Source organism: Hemitrygon akajei, chromosome 21 (assembly GCF_048418815.1).
Source record: "Hemitrygon akajei chromosome 21, sHemAka1.3, whole genome shotgun sequence".
Lineage (NCBI taxonomy): Eukaryota > Metazoa > Chordata > Chondrichthyes > Myliobatiformes > Dasyatidae > Hemitrygon > Hemitrygon akajei.
Window position 1 is genome coordinate 38,652,810 of NC_133144.1, and position 27,067 is coordinate 38,679,876.

Below are 27,067 nucleotides of genomic sequence, written 5' to 3' on the forward strand. Positions count from 1 at the left end.
GTTCAAGGTGTTTGCTCAGCAATGGCTGAAACAAAATAGACTTTAAATTTAAGTTCTGAGGTCTGTCAACTTCAACTGCAATAAAATTGATCTATTTCTTTTCATGTGGTGACAAGTAGCAAATTTATATCTCCATTTCACAAAATTAAAGGCAAATTAATATTTCAGAGCATTGTGTAGTTTTCATGTCAGTGAAGAGACATATCTTACCCCATGGCATAGTGGTGCTACAAGTAGATCTGCTGTTTCAGGGCACAAGTGATCCAGGTTCAGTCCTGTCCTCTGGGTTGGCTGTGGGTTTATACATTTTCTACATGACCATATGGTTCTTTGGGTATTCTGCTTTCCTCCCACATCCCAAAGGCTGGTGTATTGGTAGGTTAATTTACCACTGTAAGCTTCCCATAGTGTGCAACTGAGAAATGGAAGTTGTTAATAAGCATATGGGGGAGAATATTGTAGGACCAGAGTAGGTTTAATGTCAGTGGATACTTGATAGTTATCATGGAGTTGGGTACAGTGCCTGAGTCCGTGCTATATGACTTGATGTCTTTAATCTCATACTGTTGCTGTTATATGCTATCACATAAAATGACTTAACTCCAAACAAGAGAGAATCTGCAGAAAACCTCCTCTATTCCCTATCCCCTTATCTCCTTGCCTGTCCATCGCCTGCCTCTGGTGCTGCTCCTCGTTTTTCTTTCTTCCATGGCCTTCTGTCCTCTGCTATCAGATTCCCTTCTCCAGCCCTGTATCTTATTATAGACCATTCGGACCTTCTAGCCAGCACCGCCATTCATTGTGATCATGGCTGATCATACACAATCAGTACCCCGTTCCTGCCCTCTCCCCATATCCCTTGACCCCGCTATCTGTAAGAGCTCTATCTAACTCTCTCTTGAATGCATCCAGAGACTTGGCCTCCATTGCCTTCTAGGGCAGAGCATTCCACATATCCACCACTCTCTGGGTGAAAAAGTTTTTCAGCGTCTCTGTTCTAAATGGCCTACCCCTTATTCTTAAACTGTGGCCTCTAGTTCTGGACTCACCCATCAGCGGGAACATGCTTCCTGCTTCCAGTGTGTCCAATCTCTTAATAATCTTATATGTTTCAATCAGATCCCCTCTCATCCTTCTAAATTCCAGTGTATACAAGCCCAGTCACTCCAATCTTTCAACATATGACAGTCCCGCCATTCCGGGAATTAACCCTGTGAACCTACGCTGCACTCCCTCAATAGCAAGAATGTCCTTCCTCAAATTTGGAGTCCAAAACTGTACACAATACTCCAGGTGGGGTCTCACCAGGGCCCTGTACAGCTGCAGAAGGACATCTTTACTCCTATACTCAATTCCTCTTGTTATAAAGGCCAGCATGCCATTAGCTTTCTTCACTGCCTGCTGTACCTGCATGCTTGCTTTCATTGACTGATGTACAAGAACACCTAGATCTCGTTGTACTTCCCCTTTTCCTAACTTGACTCATTTAGATAGTAATCTGCCTTCCTGTTCTTGCCACCAAAGTGGATAACCTCACATTTATCCACATTAAACTGCATCTGCCATACATTTGCCCACTCACCCAACCTGTCCAAGTCACCCTGCATTCTCATAACATCCTCCTGACATTTCACACTGCCACCCAGCTTTGTGTCATCAGCAAATTTGCTAATGTTACTTCTAATCCCTTCATCTAAATCATTAATGTATATTGTAAACAGCTGCGGTCCCAGCACCGAACCTTGCGGTACCCCACTGGTCACAGCCTGCCATTCCGAAAGGGACCTGTTAATCCCTACTCTTTGTTTCCTGTCTGCCAGCCAATTTTCAATCCCATGTCAGTACTCTGCCCTGAATACCATGTGCCCTAATTTTGCCCACTAATCTCCTATGTGGGACTTTATCAAAAGCTTTCTGGAAATCCAGGTACACTACATCCACTCTTGTCTCCCTTGTCCATTAATCCTTATTCATCAATCAACTTCCCAACTCTTTACTTCACCTCCTCTCCCCCTCCCCCTGGTTGTATCTCTTTCTCTCCTCCCCTACCTTCTACCTCAGACTCTTCATCATTTTTTCTCTGCTGAAGGGTCTTGGTCTGAAACATCAACTGTATCCTTTTCCATAGATGCTGCCTGGCCTGTTGAGTTCCTCCAGCATTTTGTGTGTGTTGTTTGGCTTTCCAGCATCTGCAGATTTTCTCTCGTTTGTGATTGAAAATTTGCAGATGCTGGAAATCTGTGGAAAAGAGTAAAGACCTTGAAGGGTCTCGGCCCGAAATGTCAAAATGACTTAAGTATTTGGTTCTTAATGTACTATAATGTGACAACTTTATTGCTGTAATACATAAAATTTACGTTCATCAAAAAAATCAATCAAGTTAGTAAGACACAACTTGCTCCACACAAAACCATGCTAATTAGACCATGGTTTTCCAAATGCTGATAAATCCTAACCCTTACAGTTCTCTCCAGTAACTTCACTACCACTGATGTGAGACTCACCAGTTTGTAGTTTCCAGGATTATCCCTGATTTCCTTCTTGCTAGATAAGTAGTTTGAGATCCACAGCTCTCCATGATAGTTAACTCAGAGTGAAGAGCTTCCTCCCCATACAGCACAGAAAACAGCCATTCAGCCCTTCTAGTCTGTGCCGAAACTTTATTCCGCTAGTCCCATTGACCTGCACCCAGTCCATAACCCTCCAAACTTAAGAGAGAGCCCGCATTTACCACGTCAGATGGCAGCTCGTTCCACACTCTCACCACTCTCTGAGTGAAGAAGTTCCTCCTAAATCTTTCCACTTTCACCCTAAAGCCATGTCCTCTCATATTTATCTCTCCTAATTTAAGTGGAAAGAGCCTACTCGCATTTACTCTGTCTATACCCCTCATAATTTTGTAAACCTCTATCAAATCCCCCCAATTCTTCTACGCTCCAAGGACTAAAGTCCTAACCCATTCAATCTTTCCCTGTAACTCAACTCCTGAAGACCCGGCAACATCCCAGTAAATCTTCTCTGCACTCTTTCAATCTCATGTTGTGCTAGATGCTCTAGCTACTTCCTGAGATTGAGACACACTCTTTCCCTATCTGGGAGAAACCTTCTTCCTGCATCCAGTATAACAACTGCTGTCAGAAATTTTGAAGTCTTCAGTCAGGTCTCTTATTGTTATAAACCTAGCAAATATAGGCCTAGTGCATCTGTATTTTCCTCATGGCAATCCCAATGTTCCAAGAATTCAATAAAAAAAAATCTGCAGACACTAAATCCAGGGACGTCCCAGGAATTCGTCTGGTGAGCTTTTTCCAACGCTACCCCCTACCCCTCTGTGTTGTGGAGGACTAAATGAAATACCATTTCATTTTTAATTCATTCATGGAATGTGAAGGCCAACAAATAGTGACCATGCTTCAGTGTAATCTGTCTTTTTATGTGAGGGGCTTGCAAGCTTGTGCTCCTTGAGGCATTTCAAAACCAGCCACATTTTTAAAGGCCTAGGGCCATGTCTAGTCCAGATCAGATAAGGGCAGTTGACTTTATCATATAAAAGTAAGCTGGTTTGTCGTTAGTGATGCTAGTCTTTTTATTATTCAGATTTATTTAGGTATCTAAGTTAAATCCGCTCATCGCCTGATTGGATTTACATTCTTATCTGGTTTATTCATCTACTAGTTGACCCATACATTCCTCATCACAAAAATTCAAGCATCTTAATCTCACTGAATGGGCCATGATGTTACAAGGAACTCACTACATCAAAATGGCAGCATGTGCTCTTGTGGCTGTTTGAAGTGTGCTCCCTCTTATTTTTAATCCATCCATCTTCTGTAGTCAGAGCTCAGGGTGGTAAATCAAAACCTTAGATTTTGTTGTCAATGACAAGCTGATTGACAAGAAACATTAACATGATAGTTTTTTTAAAATCCATTTACTGCATGTACCACATAGCCTGAATATATATGGAATTTCTAAAGTTCTTATGGAACCCCCGTTCTGGAGAGATAGAGATTTGCTACATGTCAAAACCCAGGAAGTCCATCCACGTACAGATAAATTCTGATGAAATGTCATAGATTGAAATGCTAAATGTGTTCCTCTCTACGTAGATAGCATTCTTTGTATTTTGTTTTTATTTATGATCTTCTGTTAATGTTGTTCACATTTCATGAAATCGAAGACAGTAGTGCATTTAGTTTCCATGAAAGATATGTTGCTTTCAAATATTTTATAATTCCTTCCTCATTTTTATAATGTTATAGTTCCTTCCTCGTGTAGAATGTGAAATTAAAAGCTTTGAGTGTGACTGGTAGTACATCAGCACTTCCAAAGCAATTTCCAGATCTGTTCATGTTTATTAGAATATATATGCACATGTAAAAAAGGCAAAAGTAACACACATTCTTACGTTTTGTTACATTTCAGATCATGTATGCAACCATTCCGCCTCCTCCTTGTCCTCTTACTACTGTTGCCAACAATACAAAAAGTAATACTCTGATAGAAATTTCTAACACATTAAAATTACCCTGATTTAAAGAGTCCCTTTCAGAAAGTTTAATCACCTTACTGGGAAACACGTTGTTGACCTAGGCAGTTACTTCAGATTGCCATGTAATAGCCTTTTCTCATCGCTTCCAATGCGACCAATTCTTTCTTTTGCAGAACTGTGTACCAGCTTAGCTTCATACGTGGAATGCACTTACTTTAGTCCAAGGAGAAGACCAATGTACATAATAAATAGTTTCTCACATTCCTTGATCTCATGGATAGATTGGATTTGATTAGGTTTGAACATCTGTGTAGCATTGTAGCTGATATGTTCTACAGTTTAAATTGTTTTCATATGGTAAACTTGTCCAATGCAGACAATTTCCATGTTTTCATAGCCATAGGTTAGTCTCTCTTTTGATAGGTTGTTGATCTGATGAGATTCTAATTTAACACTGTCATTGAAATATATATTACAAAATGTTCCAAACTCTTTGGACTGTCCCAAAACAAAATAAAATTCATAATCAAGATTTTTAAGGATGAAGTTGAGTTTTTAGTTTTCATCCTTGTGGGTTCTGTTTAATTTCAGAAATGAATCACAGAATCCCAGTCAGATAGCACAGAAACAGATCCAGCAAATTCTTTCTAGTCAAGCAACCATCTACACTAATTTTATTTTATTTCCTCCAGATTCCAATGAATTTCCCCCAAGATTTAACCAAAATTTTCAGATACCGTATTAGAAAATGCAAAAATGAGCTTTTACATATCCAAAATATTACATTTACACAATATTGTAAATAAACACTTAGGATATTTACAATGTCCAATTAACTTAACAACAAGCACGTCTTTGAAATCTGAGAAAAAATCCAGAGAACCAGAAGAAACTTGTGCAGTCAAATAGAGAATGCACAAACTCCATGCAGTTTAGGATTGCTGAATCTAAAGCAGCAGTTGTGTTGGCTACACGCCTGGGTCATTCTCATGAATGATGGACAACAACCTCTTTAAATTCTGACTATTAAAGCCAATCTGATTTGAACACCAGCAAAGAATATTTTAATGACAATTTGCAAGGACATTAATTAAGAAAGCAATGTAGCAATTGAGATGGAAGTTGTTTTACTTGTGGATGTATTTCCAGTTCTCCCCAATTTCAGTTCTGAAGAGAATCATGTTTTAAAAATTACAGAAACTTGGTTTTACATAGTCTAAACATAAAAGCCCAGAAGTTTGCTCTTTATGCATATCCAGTCATCTCCATTGGGCAAACATGCAGTAATTGGAAGCTTTTAATGTGGTTCTCATCAGAAACAACAAACATTCCTGTTTACTTTATTATTCCAGGTGTAAATCGCACCATCACACATTAATTTTTAAACTATTATTAGTTAAAGAGCAAAAAAATTGCTATTACTTCAAATGGGAGTTATTGATCAGAGGACGGTATACATTCCTGAATTTGAATCATTTGTCTGTATTGACACTCCCAGCAGAAGCTTGTTTATGCCGAATTTAAAAGTGTATGGTTTTGTTGTTTCAGGTTGATGAAATCTACCATGATGAATCATTAGGTACCCACATCAACATAGTTTTGGTCAGGATGATTATGATCGGCTACAGGCAGGTGAGTCAATGACAATATGATTATTTTACTAGCCTTTAGATGATAATTACTAAGTTTTCGCAAGTGATTACACAAATTTTAATTAATTGTGAAGTGTAGGTGATTTTAGTGTACTATGTAGGATCCATAAGTATAATGTAACCAACAATAATTTCTGTAGGCAAATTGTATGAATTTTCTTCAAAGGAATTATAATGATGTGGAATACAAAGAGTTCAGAGGCTTCAAGTATGGCTGACATTTGCAGAGATGACCCTGTTAACAATGTGGTAATGGCCATATAACACTCCTATAATGATTCTCTACCTGTTCTTCAGTTATGAATTAAGTATTTGCACGGTGCTATGATTCTCTTCTTTGTTGACTGCAGTTGTCCTTATTCCATTAATTGTGCTTTCTCCCCTACATTAAACTTGAAAGATGGAAAGGGCTGATTAGCATACATTATGTATAACGTTGGAAAATAATGCCTAAATAAAATCTGCTGAAATGCAAAACGTGCTTTCTTAGTTCACACATCTTTCTATCACAGACTCAAAACCTAATTTACTCATTTGGTAAACATGGCTCTATTTTGTTATTTCATTATTATCTACAAGATCAATGGCTACATGCTTAGCTAATATCTTCCATGATATTTGCAAGCTAAGTATTGTGCAATGCACAAAGTAAAATACCTATTTTACAAATTTATTTGTACTAAAATATTAAGTAGCTGTTTGATGAATATAGAGATTAAAATAGTAATATGTTGTTGGATTTGGTAATCAAGCACTCTTTGATTTATTAATACAGTAGATTCTGGTTAATTGGTCCATTAGTTAATTAGAGCAGCCACTTATTTAGGCCAGCTCTTAAACAACAGAAACTAATTGAGAAAATAGCCAGGTTTCCCTTCATTTATTTGGGACACTACGCCACTTAATTGAGACACAAAACTGTTACCAAAGAGCTTCTAACAAGTATCAGTCAGGTGAGCTTGTGTGGCCGTTAGATACTACACTGTACTTAGAGCGAACAGTTTTAAGTAGTGTTATTTGCATATATTTTGTGTTTTAAAAGCAGTGATTTTGTCACTGATAGCTGTCAAGAAATAAGTAGTAAAACAATTTACAATTGTTTTGCTCATGGGATTTCAAGCATTCAGGCTTGAAGATGACAAATGGCCAGGATTGAAAATGAAACAATTTCACTACTTTGACAAGTTAGGAACTATGAAGAACTTGAAGCTATCAACAATCATCTTGAACGTTACAGTGAAAATGAAGATTTGGAAGATGCAGTCATCGAAAGCATTGTATGAAGGCTGTCCATTATCTTCACTAGCTGTCTGCACTGATAATGTTCATTTACAATCAATCAGAAAAAACACTGCAGCGTGTTGGTTATCCGTTGTATCCGACGATGACAGTGAAATCTGTGCCGGAGAGTTTTTAAAGTGGTGAATCCATTGAACTGGGACAGTTCCACTCTCTCAACCTCACAAGTCTGTGTTCAGTGGTACCGTAGTTATCACAAACTGGGGTCTTGCTTTGTTGCAGTGGATAACCATGACTTCTTCAGTGCCTTATCTGCCCTTCACTCTCCATGAAGTGTTGTATAAAGCCTTCTTGGCCATTGGATATTCTTTTGATCTCTCCTGCCCAGTCTGCTGGAGCTGACTTCACATGCTAGCGCAGACATGTCCCTGTTTCACCAGCTTATGGGCTCGGTGGCTACCCTCACCTGGTTTAGCTCACCTTTTGAAGTGGTACACCGGGGTGTGGCCGCTGTCGCATGTAACAGCTACTTGAAGCCACAGGTGAGAGCTGATTCTCCAATTGGAACTGAAGGTGAGTGAACTGCCCAGAATGGACTCTACAAATGCCATTCCCAGAGGTGCTACCCCTCTTTGGATATTCCCATACATGGCAACGTACACCAGATGAATTCCTCCAACAATAACTACTAGGAACTAATACACTGTTTTATAGTACTGCAGTAGCCTTAGCAGTGTTCTCCATTGTTCTGTATTTTATTTAAATATGTAATTTGTTACTTAGTTAAAATCACAAACGAGAAAATCTGCAGATGCTGGAAATCCAAGCAACACACACAAAATGCTGGATGAACTCAGTAGGCCGGGCAGCACCTATGGAAATGAGTACAGCTGAAGTGTCTCAGCCCGAAATGTCGACTGTACTTTTTTCCATAGCTGTTGCCTGGCCTGCTGAGTTCTGCCAGCATTTTGTGTGTGTTATTCAATTAAAAGTAGTTGTTTTTTTTTATATCTTTCTATCTATTTTTATGAAATTTAAGCTAATTAGGACAGCTGCTTAATTGGGCCAAAATGTACTGGTCCCGATGTGTCCCAATTAACCAGATTTCACTGTACTGGTCTAAAGACCACAAGATGTCAACTTGGGCTGTGCTGTTATGGGTCTTACCTTCGCACCCAAGAATTTTATTTGAAGCCTATTTCATTTTGACAGTCCATTTATTTTGATAATTTTCCTTAGAATGTTTAAGTACGTTATGGATTAATTGTTCCTTTGGCTTTGTGTTTGCAAACAGTTGAAGTAAATGTCTGGAATTATTTAACATAAATTGTAGAAAATAAAGCTTTTTAATTAAAAACTGTTTATCATTTATAGTAAATGGTGAATTAAAATATTTTAATTCATTTAAATAAGTCTGGCTCTTGAATTAGTCATTTTATTATAAAGTACAAGGAACATTAGAAGCAATTGTGATGTGCTTGGTCCTCATGCAGATGGAAAACCATAAGCTTTCTCCTCTGCAATATTTGTTCAGCTTCTTCCAGTTCAATATTATAATTGTCGACTGTACGGCTTGTATTGAAGCAATTTGATTGTTCAATTTAATCATTGAGAACTAATGTACATAGTTTCTTCCACAAAAAGAAATTAGCACATAGGAATTAGCTTTTTCACTTGACGTCCAAAGTGTTGGATGCAAAATGAAATGTAATAGCGGAGCAAGAATGCATTGTATCACGCACTCCACCTTCCTATTTTTTTTATAATCAGTGTGGTTCTGGATTTATTATGGGAAGATCCTGTGTGATTCAGTTGATTCACTTTCAAAAAGGTAATAAGGAGGGATGATGAGAGCAAAATTATTAATATAGTTTTCATTAATTTTACCAAGGCTTATGGAAGGTCCTCCTTAGATAGTTGATCAATAAAAGTAAAAGCCTTTTGCATCCAAGTGGAGTGGCAAATCAGATCCAAATTTGGTAGGAACCAAAAGATCAAAATTGACTGGTGTTCTATATTTCAAGGGCAGATCTTAGCAGAGTTTCATGGAGGCTCACTGCGGACTTGGAGTCACACACAGCGCAGAGATGGGCCCTTCAGTCCTTTTCATTTTATTCTCATCATTCCAACAACTCTCCACCAGATGTTTACATACTGTGTACAACTGACAGATTTAACAGGCAACCTGCACATTTTTGGAACGTGGAAAAAAAAACCTGGAGCACCAAGAGGAAATGGACTCAGTTACAGGGAGAATTTGCAAACACCACATTGAAACCATTGGAGGTCAGGATTGACCCTAGATGTCTGGAGCTGTGAGGGAGCAGCTCTGGTAGCTGTGCCGAAATGTAAGGAGTATGATGACGAATTTTACAGAAGACATAAAAATGGGCCATGTGGTGCACAATGAAGAAAGCTTTAGACTACAGCAAGATAGGTGAACTACCCTGTTGGGTAGAAAGTGGCAAATAGAATTTAATCCGGAGAAGTTTAACTTAATGTATTTGGGGAAGTGCAACAAGGGAAGGGAAAATAAAATAAATGGATTTGTGTGGAATGATGTGGAGGATCAAAAGGATATCAGTGATTACATCTACTAATTCTTAAAAGGTACTAGAACAGATTGATAAAGTAAAATGATAGACAGGATACTGTCTTTTAAAATTCAGTACAGCATAGAATATAAGCACAGGTTAAACAAAACTGTTTATACTGCTGTTTAGATCACAGTTTGTATTGTGTACAGTTTTGATTACTGAAAAGACGTGTTTGCATCTGAGTTGGTGCAGAGATTTATGAGAATGCTGCCATTTTAACTAGGAAAAGGTTGAATAAACTAAAGTTGTTTTTGTTGAAACGGTGGAGATTGAGGGCAGGCAGTGTTTGAAATGATGAAATGCCTCTGTAGAAGGATGGACCTTATCAGAGGGCCAAAAATCAAATGACACAGACTTAAGGTCATTGGTAGAAGGAGTCGAGGAGAGATGAGAGAAAACAATTTTATTTAGAGAATGATAACAATTTGTAACTTTGTATATGAAGATGTAACAAGAACAGAAGACTTAATTACTTTAAAACTTGGAATGTGCACTTGGCCTGTAGTATTATGAACCTTGGGCTGGACAGTTCCTTAAATGGGCTGAATAACCACCTCCTGTACTGTAAATTTTCATTGCTGCTGTGTTTAATATTTGGATGTCTACACTGAATTTTGGTAAAGATTTAGACAATAAATGGCAGAGTTCTGGGAGTGTTTTAGAACTGAGGGTCCTACGAGTAAAAGTACATGCTTTCCTACAAGTGATGGGGCAGATAAGCCGAGTAATGAGAAAAAGGAGTTTGGTACATTTGTCTTCATTGATCAGGGCTTTGATTACAAGTGTTAGGATGTCATATTACAACTGTACAAGGTGTTGGTGACCACACTTGGAATATTATATGTAGTTCTGATCACATGACTATAGAAAGTTTGTCATTAAGCCAGAAGCGGTGCAGAGAAGATTTAGAAAGTTGTTACTGGGACTAAAGGGCTTAAGTTATAAAGAAAAACTGGATAGGCTGGAGCTTTTTTCCTTTGAGTGCAGGAGGCTGATGGGTGAACTTAGAGATATAAAAAATATGAGGGACATGGATAAGGTAAATTGTCACAATCTTTTTCCCAGGGTAGGGGAGTCAAAAACAAGGGAGCATACAGTAGATTTAAGGTGAAAGGGTAAAGATAGTGATATGTGGTACACACTGTCAGAGGAAGTGGTAGATGCGAGTACAGTTACGAGTACAGCATTTAAAAAAGCGTTTGGACGGGTACATGGATAGAAATGGTGTAGAGGGATGAGCTTTAGCCTGCAGAAGATACATATCAAGAGATCACTGAAGGGTCGTATTTTTTGAAGTCACAGGTTCCTGTGTTCATTGTCATTAAACTTGCTATCCAAGTGTGATACAACAGGCTGCCTTGTCCATCTGTAGGGACGCATGTATTTTACTCTAAAATTTACCCTTGCTTTACTGTCACAGTCTCTGATCAAAGAGATTTATAATTAACAACTCAGTATGCCTTTAAAGAATTCAGGATTATATTTTATGCTGAGGTCAAAATTTTCTTTGAGCAGTCTGAGGTGTTTTTGCACCTGCTCACTTTTGGATCACTGAACGAATGACCAACCCATGGATGTGCTACAGCTAATAAATAATGGATGAAAATCAAAGCAAATCTTGCAGAAATCCTAAATTTGATCTGTTTGGCAAAATGTTCAAAGTTTCCACGGAGTTATATTAAATTGAATATTATGGGACAGAAAAAAAGTGAATAAAAGAAAGTAATGAAGAAAATGCATAAAGAATCTTGAGAAAGATGGATAATGTTTCCGATTATCATGCTTCACAACATTCTGAACTGTTCTGTACATTTTTGCGCTTATTTGCCATGAAAATCACAGGTTAATATTTCTAAATTATGAAAAATAAAAATTGCTTTTCTCTTGCATTTGAAATTTCTCTATTTAATATTAAAATTAAATGATATTTTGGAGTTTAGTTCAGTTGTATTAATACTTCATGTTCAGCCATCATACTACTTGCCAACATAATGCAAGATCATGAATATCTAAGTTTATCAGAGTCTATTATCTTGCACCATCAAGTATTCATGTATTTTAAATTGGTCTCAGCTCAAAATACTTCTCCTTAAGATATCATACATCAAATTTAAACATTTATAGGGGAAAAATAACATTTGATTTAGACTGATACCTTCCCAATTGCCTTCTCTATCTGTTCTTGACAAGGCTTTTACGTGCTTATTCCTAAAATACAAGTTCTAGTCCCAGAATTAAGTACCCATTTAATCCATCAGGGCTTCCTTAGGTTCCTTTATTTAATTAATGATTGTCATTTTGGTTCCATCTTCAGATCATCTTTTATAACCAAGTGATCCTAGATACAAATAACAAGGATAAAAACAATGTTGAAGATGGTTTTAACAATAAAGGGATGAAATCATATAGGCTTTCTGCTGGCTTTAAGCGTTTCCAAGCTGGTTTGCTTGTTTGTCCCACAGCTTAGATAACTTCAGTCTGCCCAAATACCGAGTGCATGCTCTGGCCTACTAATCAATAATAAGTTCTTAATTTTTGTTCATTTGCTTCTGGACTAGCCCATCTTTACAAGAGATCCAGCAAAACTTAAAAGTGTGGAAATAGTAAGGGAATGAGTTACAAGATGGCAACAAAAATGAACAAGCATTAAAAATGAAATCCATGAATGTTAAATCAACAAAGCATGAAATAAAAAAGAACAAATATGAGAGCTTAGAAAGAATAGGAGAGAAAAAATGAAAAAGAAGGAGTAATAGAAAAATTGTGTATTTAGTATTTCATTAATATTTGAGTAATATTGTAAATATATTGTTTGAGTAAGTATTCTTTGTTTACATAATTCAGTACAGGTTATATATTAAAGTATGTGAATGGCAACGTCATTACACCACCATGTCATAAGTGTATACACCTCGCTAAAGTAAAAAATGAAATTAAGACATGCATCCGTCAGTTCCATGTTTTTCTTTCAATTACTTTAATCTTTTGGAATTAAAATACATAACAGTGGTAATGAAGATGGGATTTCAAATGAACCCGAGATAATTAGCTATCTGTTGATCTGAAAAGAGATGATCGAGTTATAAAAAAAGGCAGCGAGCCATTCACATTTTTTAAAGTGCAGCATGTGGTTTCTTCAGAAAAGGAAAGACAATCATGTTTTTTAAAAAATGGCAAAAAACGGACAAAATTCACAGGCTTGTAAACAGTGAGTACTGGGTGATGGTAATCATAAATATATAAAAAAAGAAGAAATGCTTCATTACATTGGAAAGATTGACACGTTCAATTGCATAGGAGGTAACTGGATTTTGGATATTGAGCAAATTAAGATGTATTTTGAAGCTATTGAAATAGCCAATGAAAATTGAGTGCCAGTTTTGCTGAGTGCATTAGGTGGAAAAGCATACACTTTGCTTAGAAGTTTGACTGCTCCAACCAAACCAGCCAAAATTAGCTTTGGTAATGTAGGAACAATTAGAATTGAAACCACTGTTGATTGCAGAGTGCTTTAGGTTTCATAACCGGAATCAAAAGGAAGGGGAGTCAATTTCAGCTTACGTAATTGAATTGAAGTAATTGTCTCATCATTGTTAGTTCAGTGATGAGCTTAATGATGCACTGAGAGGTCATTTAGTGTGTGGAATCTTACAAGAAAGCATTCAAAAAGTGATAACTGAGGCACAAAAGAGCAGTTGAAATCGCAGACGGATGCAACTGAGTTACAGTCAGGAATGAAAGTGAGTGTGAACAAATTGCAACGTCTAACCAGAAACCTCCCTGTCTGAACAAAATATGTTACCTTTGTGGCAGGAGCTCACATAAACCATGCAGGTTTAAAGGCAAAACTTGCAGGAAATACAACAAAGTAGGACACATTCTAAGAGCATATTGAGCCGGCAAAAAATAAATGGACTACACTAGGAAGAGAAAAAGATAAAATATGAAGTTGCAGTTCCAAAAAGAGCACTATTCTGCATGCTGTTGAAACATCTGATAATAGTGAGAGTGACACAGGACTGGCTAGTCTTGAGATTTACAATGTGAAAACTAACAATAGAGAAGCAATATGGCTTACATCAGACGTAATGGTAAATTAATTAAAATGGAATTGGACACTGGCTCAGCTGTTTCAGTCATTCCACAAAATGAGTGTGAATGGCATTTCAAAGATACTGAATTGAAGCCTACAGATATCCAACTAAGAACTTATACTGCAGATAAGATCATTCCTGTGGGAATGGCATTCATAACAGTGAAATACAACAACCAACAAGCCACATTGGACTTGTATGCGGTTTAAAAAAAAACATGAGGGCCAGAATCGTGGGGGTGTGTTAGGGTAAGACAGCTACAACAATTGGAGATCCATTCACCCTGTAATAGAGTCAACTGAAAGTGAATTAAGGAAGGTAATGGATGATGCCACAGCAGTGTTCAAAGACGGAATTAGGAAAGTCAAACATATCAAAGTTAAATACTGTTAAATGAAACTGCCACACCCAAGATTTACAAATCCGGTCCAGTTCCTTATATCATCTGTGACAAAGTAGCCAATGAGCTAGATTGCATGGAGGCTGAAGGAATTCTTCCCGAGGTTGAGTGGAACTCATAAGCAACACCAGTGGCTCCAGTAACCAAGAAGAATGGGTCTGGCAAGGTTTATGGTAACTTTAAAGTCACCATCAGCCCAGTACTGAAAGTAGATCAATACCCTCTGCCCAGGATAGAGAATATGTTGGCAAGTCTTTCAGGAGGGAAACACAAGGTGGACTTAGCTGAGGCCTACCTACAGATAGAGATGGAAGAAGAGTCCGAAGTGTTTCTTACCATAAGTCCCAGTCTTTTCCTACAAATACCAAGGAAGAAGCCTCAGAACTTGAGATTGTTTCACAGTTCTATGTCTCACCAGCCAACAGAGTGACTCTCCTTGACAGAAAAGACATTATCCCACAAGAGTAAGAAATCCTCTACAGTGATTAAATCTTCAGGCCTGACAGGGTCAATTTAAAATTTACTATGCTGTAGATGTTTATATAGTAGTTGTATTACATAGTATGTTATATATACAGGTAACTTGAAATCTATATTGAGTTAGAGTTTGTAACTAAGCAGGGAGAGGTGTTGTGTATTTCATAAGACTATAAGATATAGGAGCAGAAGTAGACCATTCAGCCCATCAAGTCTGCTCTGCCATTCAATCATGGGCTGATCCAGTTCTTCCAGTCATCCCCACTCCCCTGCTATAATATTGTAAATGTATAATAGCCGTAATATTGTAAATATATTGTTTGATTAAACATTCTTTGTTGGTTATATAATTAGGGTTTTATATATATAAGTACATAAATGGCATATATTATTATGACACCACATCAAAAGTGCATGCTTCATTGAAGTAAAGAACAAAACTAAGCCGTGTATCTCCCGCTTAGTGTTTTTCTTTCAATCTGTTGTACATTTTGGAGTTAAAAAACAACAATTCTCACCACCAAAGTCCTGAAGGGAACAAATTATCAGTTTTTTTTTGTAAGTTGGAGAAGAAACTGCATTGTCTTCAAGTCACTTAGGTTAAAAAATGTCTGACTGAAAATCAGGGCTTACAGTTGATTGGTGGACTGCTTAATTGAGCCCTTTGGTCTGAACGCCACAAAATGTTGGCTTTCACATTGGCCAGCATTTCAGCATGACCTCCCATTCCAACATCTTGGTGTGTGGCTTCCTCTACTGCCACGATGATGCCGTTCAGAGGCTGGAGGAGCAATATCTCATATTTTGTCTATGTATCCTCTCACCTGATGGCATAAACATTGATTTCTCCAACTTCCAGTAATTTCCCCCCACTTTTCTTTTTCTTCATTCTCTAATCTAGTAAGATGGCAGTGCGTTTAAATGTAGTGGCCTCTTGTGGGCCAACCAAAGGTGCACTTTTCTTTTTAAAATGTTTTTTTAACACTATACTGGACTCCAAGAACCACAGATACAGCAGGTCTATCAAATCAATGATCTGTTCATTGATTGGAGCAGCCAGCCAGGGTGTTGAAGGAGCCAGCAGACAGGGTGGAGAAGGAGAAGCTGACGGTTGGGTCAGAGAAGGTGAAGCCAGTGGACAGACTGGAGAGGTTTTGGAGAAGCTGACCTGGGTGCAGACTGTGTTGCTGCCTGCTACCTGAAGGTATTGGAGTTGGTGCGCAAAAGCAGCATGCAGTGTAACCATGACAGAATGTCTTGAGCGTTTCTCTTGCGATCCCAAGACCCTGTTGGACTTTGAGGCCTGTTTCCCTTGTTTAATAGTGCAACAGGTGACGAGGCAGAAGCTTGGCCTCAGTTGTAGTGAAGACTAGGCTTCAAACTGTGGGCTTGCCTGCTGCTGCAGTCCAGGTGAGGAGACACTGGTGGCGATGTCATGTGGCATCGGTGCTCGGTTGGGGTCTGGCCTTTCCCATCAGTGCTGCCCTCCAGTGTTCGACTGGTGGAATGACAGGCTGGATTGTCAGGAACTGTACCAGCAATTTGCATGTAGCTCTGGCTCTGACTATACATGTGTTTCCTTATGTAATGACGTTTGTTTCTTTTCTTGCTATTTTGGGTGTGTGTTATGCACCTTGGCCCCAGAGGACCGCTGTCTCGTTCAACTATACCTATGTATGGTTTGAATGAAAATTAAACTTGATTTTTTTTCTTTGATTTGGCTCACCTCTTACCTCTTCTGTTCTCTACAATTTCCTATCACCATTCTCTGATGCCTCTCCTCTTTCCCTTTCACACATGGCACATTGTCTTCTATCAAATTCCTTCTTTGTCGGCCCTTTACCTCTTCCACCTATTACATCCTAACCTTTTACATCAGTCCTCCTCCTCCACCACCCACCCTCCCTCTCATCTGGTTTCACCTATCACCTGCCATCTCGTATTCCTTCCTCACCCCTCTTCTACTTTGTTATTCTGGTGTCTTTCCCTTCCTTTCCAGTCCTGATGAAGGCTCTCGGCTTGAAACATTAGCTGTTTATTCCTTTCTATAGATTCTGCTTGACCTGTTGAATTCCTATAGCATTTTGTCTTACAGTTCAGCTTCGGCTTTTACATTCATCTAGATATCAGGTTCAAGGTTTGATGATGACATTTTGAATCAGTAAAACAGTAATTTCAATTCCTTAGTTCAGTTCTTCCAGGAAATGATAATGGGCAGTATATAGTAACATATATGTACTTTGATAATAAATTTACTTTGAACATTGGATGATTTCAGTTTATTTCAAACTTGGGATGTGGGTGTTCATGGTAAGGGCAACATGTTCTGTCCATTCTTATTTTCCCTTATGGTGGTATCTTTTTAATCATTGGAGTTTTTCTAGTGAAGGTATTTCCATACTGCTATTGGGTAGAGAGTTTTCATATTTTTATTTCTTGCAATAATCAGAAAAAAAGCTAACAGTTTCAAGTGTTTGAATTGGATGGAAATCTGCAGGTAATGATATTCCCAAGTGGCTGCAGCACTTGTTCATTGTGATGGTAGAGTCCCAGTTTTGGAGGTGTTGTTGTCTAAGGGAGTAACTGTAGTGCATTTTCCAGATGGTATACAATATAGCCACTGTTCAACAGTAGTGCAAGGAATGAAAGTTTCAGGTGATGGATGAGGTGCTGATCATTAGGGCTGTGTTTTCCAGATGGTGTTGGGCTTCTTTTGAGTTCTGTTGGAGCTGCACTTATCCAGTCTAGGAGAGAGTATTCATTCCATCATGCCTTTAATTTGTTCCTTTTTTAGATGGTGAATAAACTTTGAGTCAGTCACCACAGGTTAGCCTGCTTCTGACTTTTTCTTGAAGGCACTGCATTTATGTGTCTGGTCTGGGTGACCCCAAATATGTTGATGGGGGCTAATTTGACAATTGCTGCCTTGAGCAACATTGGTGTTTGTTTTTATGCTTATTGGAATTAGTCATGATGTGGCATTATGTTTTGTTGCACCACTTTTCATGCCACCTTGACTTAGTCCATGAGCCAGGACCCAAATTTGGGCCACCATCTGAGGTGGGGAGGGGGGGAAATAATTCTTATAGTGATTTTTGGCAAGGAATACACCCCTAGTGCTAGACAATATGTGATAGCATTGCAGCGGTGGTAGCTTTCTGTGTATATCAGAATTGATATCATACCCAACAAGATGATTGTACAAGTCACTTCTTTGGTCACAAAACTTGAATCTTTCATGCTATCTGGTGGAGTTACACTCCTGCAAGATTCTACAAGGAAGCACATTCGTAGCAAACTGGTATCTGAGCTGGACAATTCAGTAGATATATTTCCAGATGACAAAGGAAAATTGTTAATGGTTCCTGAAAGTGTATCGTTAAGGGACGTTGTCTTGGAAAATCAAACTCTTCAGAGGGAACTCAAAGTTTGGGGGGCCAAGGCAGCCAATTTCGACAAGATCAGAGATCAGACTTCATCACATATCAGATAAATCATCAGACAGGAGATGATTGTGACTCCCTGGCCATTCCATCCATCTGATGTGAAAGATAGCACTCATATCTCCATACCAGATCAACTAGAGCGGCTTCTTGTTGGACTACTCGCTGGAAATCCTGACACCAAACTCAAACACAGAGGGTCACTGCTTCGGTTTAGTCATTTAGACAGGACATGATAATATGGCGTGACATGGGTATGGCTCTGAGGGAAGGCAGTCAGAGTAGCAGAATAGATGTTGTGTTAGACACATACAAGGAGAACTCTGTCAGGAATAGTGAAAGGTCTCTACGGGGTGAAGAGACTGGTCATGAATTGCAAGGTGGCACAGGCACACAGATGGTAAGGCAGTGGAGGAGTTTCCTGACCAAAGTCAGTAACAAACATAGTCTCATTAGTTTCATAGTCCATGAATGGAGGAAGGCAGAGGTCAGAGCAAAGCTACAGGAGAAGATTCTGTATGCAGCTGTGAATGACAAATGTTACAGAATCACATCTCAAGACAGTGAGGAGGTGTCAGCTCTTCAGTGTCAACAAGAAGAAGCAGATGGTCACCTACTTCTCCACGCTGCCCATGCCACAAGAGAAGGATACCAATCTGTAGTGATCTGCTCAGATGTCTTTATCATGCCTTTAGCATTTTGTGACAAGATTGAGGCCCCATTGTTCCAGAAGTGTGGCACTAGAACTCGTACAAGGCTTGTAGACACCAGGAAGGTTGCTGCCACTGTTGGCATACAGGTTTGTAGGGCTCTCATCGGGTTGCACGCATATACAGGATATGCCACTGTAAGCACTTTTGCAGGCAAAGGGAAGACAAGGGCCCTAAGACTTCTGACGAACAACAGGGAAACTCAGGACACATTCTTAGAGTTGGGTCAGGAATGGGACCTCTCCCCAGAAATGATGGACAAACTGGAGGCATTTACATGTCTCCTGTATGCCCCAAGAGCTTCGACCACCAAGGTCAATGAGCACAGGTATCACCTTTTCTGTGCCAAAAACGGTGAAATCAAAAGTCATCCACTCCCACCATGCAAGGACTGCTTAACAAAACAAGCGCAGCATGCCAACTACCAGGCTGATATATGGAGAAGATGTTTGGAGAAGGACCCACAAGTGTCAAGCTCTGTTGGCAGAGGATGGAAGATGGAGAGAGAAGAGGAAGCTGAACAGTTGGTGGTGCACTGGATGGAAGGCCAGCCAACACCCGATGCCGTCCTGGATCTACTGGCCTGTAACTTGTTACGAAAACCCCGTAACCAGGTAACTTACCAGCGAAGATAGATGGGTCAGCTGAGTCGGATGCTACTATTTTCAAACGTTTTATTCAACAAGGGCACAAACGTATGGTTAATACAAAACATTCAGATCATCAAAACTCAATCTAAAACACCGGTGTAACCATAATCAATCAGAAATAAGCTCTACAGTTGTCTAGGGGGTAATACTGAGTCCAACGGAAGTCTTAAGAGTCACTCAGAAGTTTGCAGGCTTTTTCCTTTATAATTTAGAAAAGATGCACACTTGCCCGTCGTCTTGGCAGAGCAAATCCTTGGAATCAGGGGAGCAGACTTCCCCGTTGTTATTTTAAAAGCAGTCTTTCGTTGGTTTTAGCCACAGATTCAAAGTCGGAATCTAGCGTACGTGGCTTCCTTCAAAATGGCGTCCCGCTCCCATGGGAATCGATCTCGTGTCTCCTGGGTGCGTCTGCTGGGTGCATCTGAGGTGCATCTGAGGGTCCTCCCCTCAGACCCGCCTTTATACTTCTTCACGGGATCGCAGGTGTCAATCAAGTTGCAGGTAATGCGATCTCTCTCTCAACCAGCCCACTTTGCCCGAGGGCTTTTCAGGTGGTCTCCATGAGACAATAGTCAAAGTCATCTTTATTCTGCTTCTTGGGAGAACGTGGTCTTCCGCACGTCTCTCTCTCTTGGGTCAGTTGACCCCCCTTAACTAGAGTTCTTGCGATTTTCACAAAGGAGGGGGCCAACGGCATAACACTGTCCAAACAAATGTTCACTCCCAAGATGTATGTGTGTTGCAAATGGTCTCAGGTGTACTGACATGTGTAGACTGGTAGTCTGTGAGAACCAGGCATTCACCTCAGAGAGTGTGGAAAGTTCAGATGAAGATGTGGAAGACTTGGAAAATTATTATGATTATTAATAGGTTATGAAAGTATGGAAAACAAAGTATAGAAAGCAGTCTTTGATTAAGTATATTCATTTTACAACCAAATGGGGCCTAGGTTATGGCCATGTGGAACCCCACATTTGAATTATTGTACTGTAATTCTATATGCTTTGACAAAAGCTTGAGATTGTTTTGATTTGATACAACCATATGGAAACTATCATGACATTGCTAAAACTCCAGCAATCTCTCCAAATGAGTTTTTTTTACCTTTTGGAGGGTGGAGTAACATTTTCTGCTGTACTGATGTTCATATGGAATATATACAAAAAGTGATTACTTATTTGAATTCCTGAATAAATTCTCTACAAATCTATGTGATTATGTGTCCTAGGGTTTTTATTGACTTTTCCAAAATATTAACAGACAAATATTTTTCTAAAAATGAAATGATTCACTCTACTGAAATTGAGCACTGTACTGCGAGTGCCACCAATGACATAGTTTTCAATGTAGAATTTTAGAATAACATTTGATGGAAAGTGCTTGAACTCAGCTATCATTGTGACAAATTTCAATGTTGAGGGATCACTGACGACAAAATACCACTAGGTTGAATATACAGTCAGCCCTCCTTATCCACAGATTCCATCTGCGTGGATTCAACCAACCGCAGATCGGGAAAACCTGGAAGTTCTCTCTCCAGCACTCATTGTTTGAGCATGTACAGACTATTTTTTCTTGTCATTATTCCCTAAACAATACAGTATAACAACTATTTACATAGTATTTACATTGTATTAGGTATTATAAGTAATCTAGAAATGACTTAAAAGTACAGGCAGTCCCCAGGTTATGATTGAGTTCCATTCCTGAGTCCATCTTTAAGTCAGATTTCAAGTTGGAACAGGTACATCCGGTATTATTTATGTCACAAGGGGACATGAGACTGGACCCAAGTGCAGGACGCAGGCACTGAAGTACTAGGGGCAGGACAGGAACAACTAAAGGATAGAACAAGATGGGGAGACCGTGGCATGCATGAGGGACATGGCATTCAAGGTAATCCTGGGGTTCAGAGATAGTTCAGGCAAGGCAGGATCTTGGCTAGGCTAGAGGATGGGTCTATGGGACAAGGAATGCTGGGAGGATAGCCCCCTGGGCAGGCCACTTAACTCCTGGGCAGGGCCCAGCCTCCCAGGCAGGAACACAGGGGCCTGGGCAGGTTGCAGGGCACAACCCATTGGAAGCAAGGGGTAGGAAACAGCAGAGCCCCCACCAGACAACAGCAGTCCAGCCAGCTTACCCAACAGAGGCAAGGGAGCTCGGTCCAGGGTGACTCCAAGACTGACTCACAGAACTAGTTGTTTAACAGTGGTTACTCCAAGCCAGGGCAAACAAGACAACCCCCCAACTAGACTCAGTCCCAGAGCCCCTTATATACACCTGCCAGCCGATAGGCATCAGGTGTGCCTCCTTAAGCCAAGATGATCCTATTTGGGCTTAAAGGTGAAAGGAGGGATGGCTACAAGACCCGTAGTCCGTGAACTGGATCAAGACCTGGAATGCGGGCTCCGGACCGGACCATAACAATTTAGCGTCAGTTGGTCAAACGTTTTTCTTAGTATATAATACATATTTTACCTTTCTATGCATATAAAACACTTAAGAATAATTTAACCACTGCATTGCTTAGTAATAATTGTAGCTTTCATCGGGGCAGGGCCTTTCACGTTCTCCATTAAAATTGTTCCAGTCGTTGACCAACTGTAGCCTAACACTTTTCCAATGACCGATGGCGTTTCACCTCTTTCCGATCGCTTTATTACTTCCACTTTATTTTCAACCATGATCATGATTATTTTCGTGAGCAGAAACACTGCAGATTTAGAGCTGCGCTGCCAGGTCCTAATGTCCACCGCACGGAGACATGTTAAATAAAGTCCGGGGTTCCGCTGGGTCCTAAAGACCACCGCATTGATACATGTTAAATAAGGGACTTGAGCATCCACGAATTTTGGAACCAATCCCTCACGGATAAGGAAGACCAACTGTATATGTTGTACTTTATATTGACCACTTTTCAGAAATGCTTATTTTAGGGTAATGTTATAAAATATATGATAGCACACATAAAGCTACCACTGGTGCAATGCTATCACACATAACTCTAGAGATGTATACCTTGCCCGAAATCACTATGAGCATTATTCCCCTCAGATGGTACCGGCCAACCCTACTGGCTCACGGACTAACTGTGTCTGTTCTGAGGAGTTATGGATGAAATTGAATATTGTGCAATCATCAGTAGACATACCCCCTTATGATCTCTTGAAGGAAAGAAGGCTATTGAATACATTTGGGTGTAAAATACTGCTCAAAAGAATTTCTGCAATGATGTCCAGAAATGACTGTTTTCTCCCAATGACCATTGACTCAGTTGTTATTTTTCTCTTGGGTTTCTTAATGACATACTTGCTCAATTGCTGTGTGGATGTGAAGAACAGTCAATCTCACCTTCCCTCTGAAATTCTGCTCCTTAATCGTGTTTGGATCAAGGCTCTGATGAGATAAGACCATAAGGTATAGGAGCAGTCTGCTGTAAGTCATTCCCACAGTTGCTAAGTTTGTTTTCTCCAGTGAATACTGAACCAAAGTATTCATTAAGTACCTCCTCTACTTCCTCTGACTCCATGCACACGTTCCCACTGTTGCATCTGATTGGTCCTATTCTCACAAGGCTCATCCTCTTGCTCTTCACATACTTCATATACTTGTAGAATGCCTTGGGTTTTCCTTAATCCTGCTTGCCAAGGCCTTCTCAATACCTCTTCTAGCTCTCCTAATTTCATTCTTAAGCTCCTTCCTGGCAACATTGTAATTTTCTAGAGCCCTGACAGTACCTAGTTTCTTGAACCTTTCGTAAGCTTTTCTTCTTAACTAGATTTTCTACATCCTTTGCACACCATAGTTCCTTTACCCTACCATCCTTTCCCTTCCTCAATGGAACATATCTATCCCTGAACATCTGCAACATTTTTGCCATGCATTTCCCTGAGAACATCTGTTCCCAAGTTTCTGCCTAATAGCATCATATTTCCCTCAACCACAATTACAAACCCCATTTCCAGAAAAGTTGGGATATTTTCCAAAATGCAATAAAAACAAAAATCTGTGATATGTTAATTCACGTGAACCTTTATTTAACTGACAGAAGTACAAAGAAAAGATTTTCAATAGTTTTACTGACCAACTTAATTGTATTTTGTAAATATAGACAAATTTAGAATTTGATGGCTGCAACATACTCAACAAAAGTTGGGACAGAGTTAAAATAAGATTGAAAAGTGCACAGAATATTCAAGTAACACCAGTTTGGAAGACTCCACATTAAGCAGGCTAATTGGTAGCAGGTGAGGTATCATGACTGGGTATAAAAGTAGCGTCCATCAAAGGCTCAGTCTTTGCAAGCAAGGATGGATCATGGCTCACCCCTTTGTGCCAAAATTTATGAGAGAATTGTTAGTCAGTTCAAAAGGAACATTTCTCAACGCCAGATTGCAGAGAATTTAGGTCTTTCAACATCTACAGTACATAATATTGTGAAAAGATTCAGAGAACACAGAGACATCTCAGTGCGTAAAGGACAAGGTCGGAAACCACTGTTGAATGCGCGAGATCTTCGAGCCCTCAGGCGGCACTGCCTAAGAAACCGTCATGTTACTGTGACAATTATAGCCACCTGGGCTCAGGAGTACTTCGGAAAACCATTGTCACTTAACACAGTCCATCGCTACATCCAGAAATGCAACTTGAAACTGTATTATGAAAGGAGGAAGCCAAATATCAACTCAATGCAGAAATGCCGGCGAGTTCTCTGGGTCTGAGCTCATCTCAGATGGACTGGAAGACTGTGGAACTGTGTGCTGTGGTCAGATGAGTCCACATTTCAGCTAGTTTTTGGAAAAAACGGGCGTTGAGTTCTCCATGCCAAAGATGGAAATGACCATCCTGATTGTTATCAGTGAAAGGTGCAAAAGCCAGCATCTGTGATGGTATGGGGGTGCACCAGTGCCCACGGCATGGGTGAGTTGCATGTATGTGAAGGAACCATTGACTCTGAGGCGTATATTAGGATTTTAGAGAGACATTTGTTGCCATCCAGGCGACGTCTCTTCCCGGGACGTCCATGCTTATTTCAGCAGGACAATGCCAGACCACATTCTGTACGGGCTACAACAGTGTGGCTTTGTAGACACAGAGTGCACATGCTTGACTGGCCTGCTGCTAGTCCAGATCTATCTCCTATTGAAAATGTATGGCGCATCATGAAGAGGAGAATCAGACAACGGAGACCACAGACTGTTGAGCAGCTGAAGTTTTATATCATGCATTTAGGACAAAATTTCTAATTGCAAATCTACTACAATTAGTATCCTCAGTTCCAAAACAATTAAAAAGTGTTATTAAAAGGGAAGGTAATGTAACACAATGGTAAACATGCCTCTGTCCCAACTTTTGTTGAGTGTGTTGCAGCCATCAAATTGTAACTTTGTGTATATTTACAAAATACAATTAAGTTGGTCTGTAAAACTATTGAAAATCTTTTCTTTGTACTTGTGTCAGTTAAATAAAGGTTCACGTGAATTAACGTATCACAGATTTTTGTTTTCATTGCATTTTGGAAAATATACCAACTTTTCTGGAAATGGGGCTTGTAAATGTTTTCCTAAATTGTGTGCTGCTATCCCTCTCTAGAGCAATGGCAAAGAAGATAGAGTTGTGATCACTCCCTCCAAAATGCTCTCCCACCAAGAGATCTGACACCTGACTAGGGTCATTTCCCAATACCAGATCTAGTACAGCCTCTCCTCTAGTTGGCTTATTTACATATTGCATCAGGAAACCTTCCTGAACACACCTAACAAACTTCACCACATCGAAACCCCTTGATCTAAGGAGATGCCAGTCAATATTAGGGAAGTTAAAATCATCCATCACAACAACCATATTATTATTGCACTGTTCCAGAATCTGCCTCTCTATCTGCTTCTCGATGTCTCTGTTAATATATAGTGGGTTTAGAAAACCCAATAGGGTTATTGCCCCTTCCTGTTTCTGACTTCCACCCACACTGACTCAGTAGACCATCCCTCCATGACTTCTTCCTTTTCTGTAGCTGTGACACTATCCTTGATTAGCAATGCCACACCCCGACCTTTTCTGCATCCCTCCCTGTCCTTTTTGAAATATCTAAAGCCCAGCACACTCAGCAGCCATTCCTGCCCCTGAGACATCCAAGCCTCCGTAATGGCCACAACATCATATTCCACGTATTGATCCACGCTCGGAAGTTCATCAGCCTTGTTTATGAAACTCCTTGCATTAAAATTGAGACATCTCAAACAATTTGGCTCAGTCTTTGCTCTATCATCTGCTATCCCGCTTCTTACAAGCTGTCCCTACTTGTGCGCCAACCAGCCCATCCTTTGCCATTTCACTTCAGTACCCAACCCCCCTGAAAACCTAGTTAAAACCCTCCCCAATAGCATTAGCAAACCTCCCTCCCAGAATATTGGTTCCCCTCCAGTTCAGATGCAACCCACTTGTACAGGTCACCCCTTCCCCAGAAAAGGTTCCAATGATCCAAGAACTTGAAACCCTGCTGCCTGCACCATTTCCTCAGCCATTAATTCACCTGCGCTATCTTCTTGTCTGGCCTTTCCTAGCTTGTGGCACCAGGAGTGATCCGGAGATTACCACCTTGGAGGTCCTGCTGTTCAGCCTCCTTCCTAACTCCCTGAACTTGGTGCACAGGACTGCTACCCCTCACCTGCCCATGTCATCGGTACCAATATGTACCACAACTTCTGGCTACTCACCCTTCCTTTCAAGAATATTCTGCAACTGCTCAGAGACATCCTGATCCCTACCACCCAGAAGGCAATACTCTACCCTGGTGTCTTTTTTGCTGCCGTAGAATTTCCTATCTGTTCCCCTAACTGTTGAGTTCTTCTCCCTTCTCCCTTTACCTCTCTCGGTGTTCACCCATCTACTCTCTGAATTCTGCTCTCTGGGTGTAACCACCTGCTCAATAGTCTTATCTCTCAATTGCTCTGCCTCCTGGATGATCGTGAGTTCATCCACCTCCAGCTCCTTAATGCAGTCTTTCAGGAGCTGGAGTTGGTGTATTCCCCAGGGTGTAGTCATCAGGGAGATCACCATGTTCCATGAATTCCCACATCCTACAGGAGGAGCATTCCACTGCCATGTCTGCCATCCTGCCTGCACATACTATGGGCAACCAGGATCAAATCAGCAATAAAGAAAGGAAAAACCTACCCTTCTTACCTGTTTCTTTGGCCTTGGCCTCTTCTCGTTGAAGGCTCTTGAGTCAAAGCCTCTAAGTTCCCACTCTGACTCTAGACCCCACTTCAATGATGGCCGCTCTGCTAGACCCCAACTCCTTTATGGTTTAA

General features: G+C 40.0%; 1 protein-coding gene across 5 annotated transcripts in view; it reads left to right on the forward strand.

Annotated features, from left to right (window-relative positions):
* The window catches only part of adamts14 (ADAM metallopeptidase with thrombospondin type 1 motif, 14), a 211,218-nt gene that overhangs the window by 131,518 nt on the left and 52,633 nt on the right, over positions 1 to 27,067 (forward strand). For all 5 annotated transcript variants that reach the window (XM_073025269.1, XM_073025266.1, XM_073025268.1 and 2 more), the window contains one exon: positions 6,041 to 6,124. In XM_073025269.1, the coding sequence (XP_072881370.1) occupies positions 6,041 to 6,124 (84 nt within the window). The remainder of the gene's footprint in view (positions 1 to 6,040; positions 6,125 to 27,067) is intronic.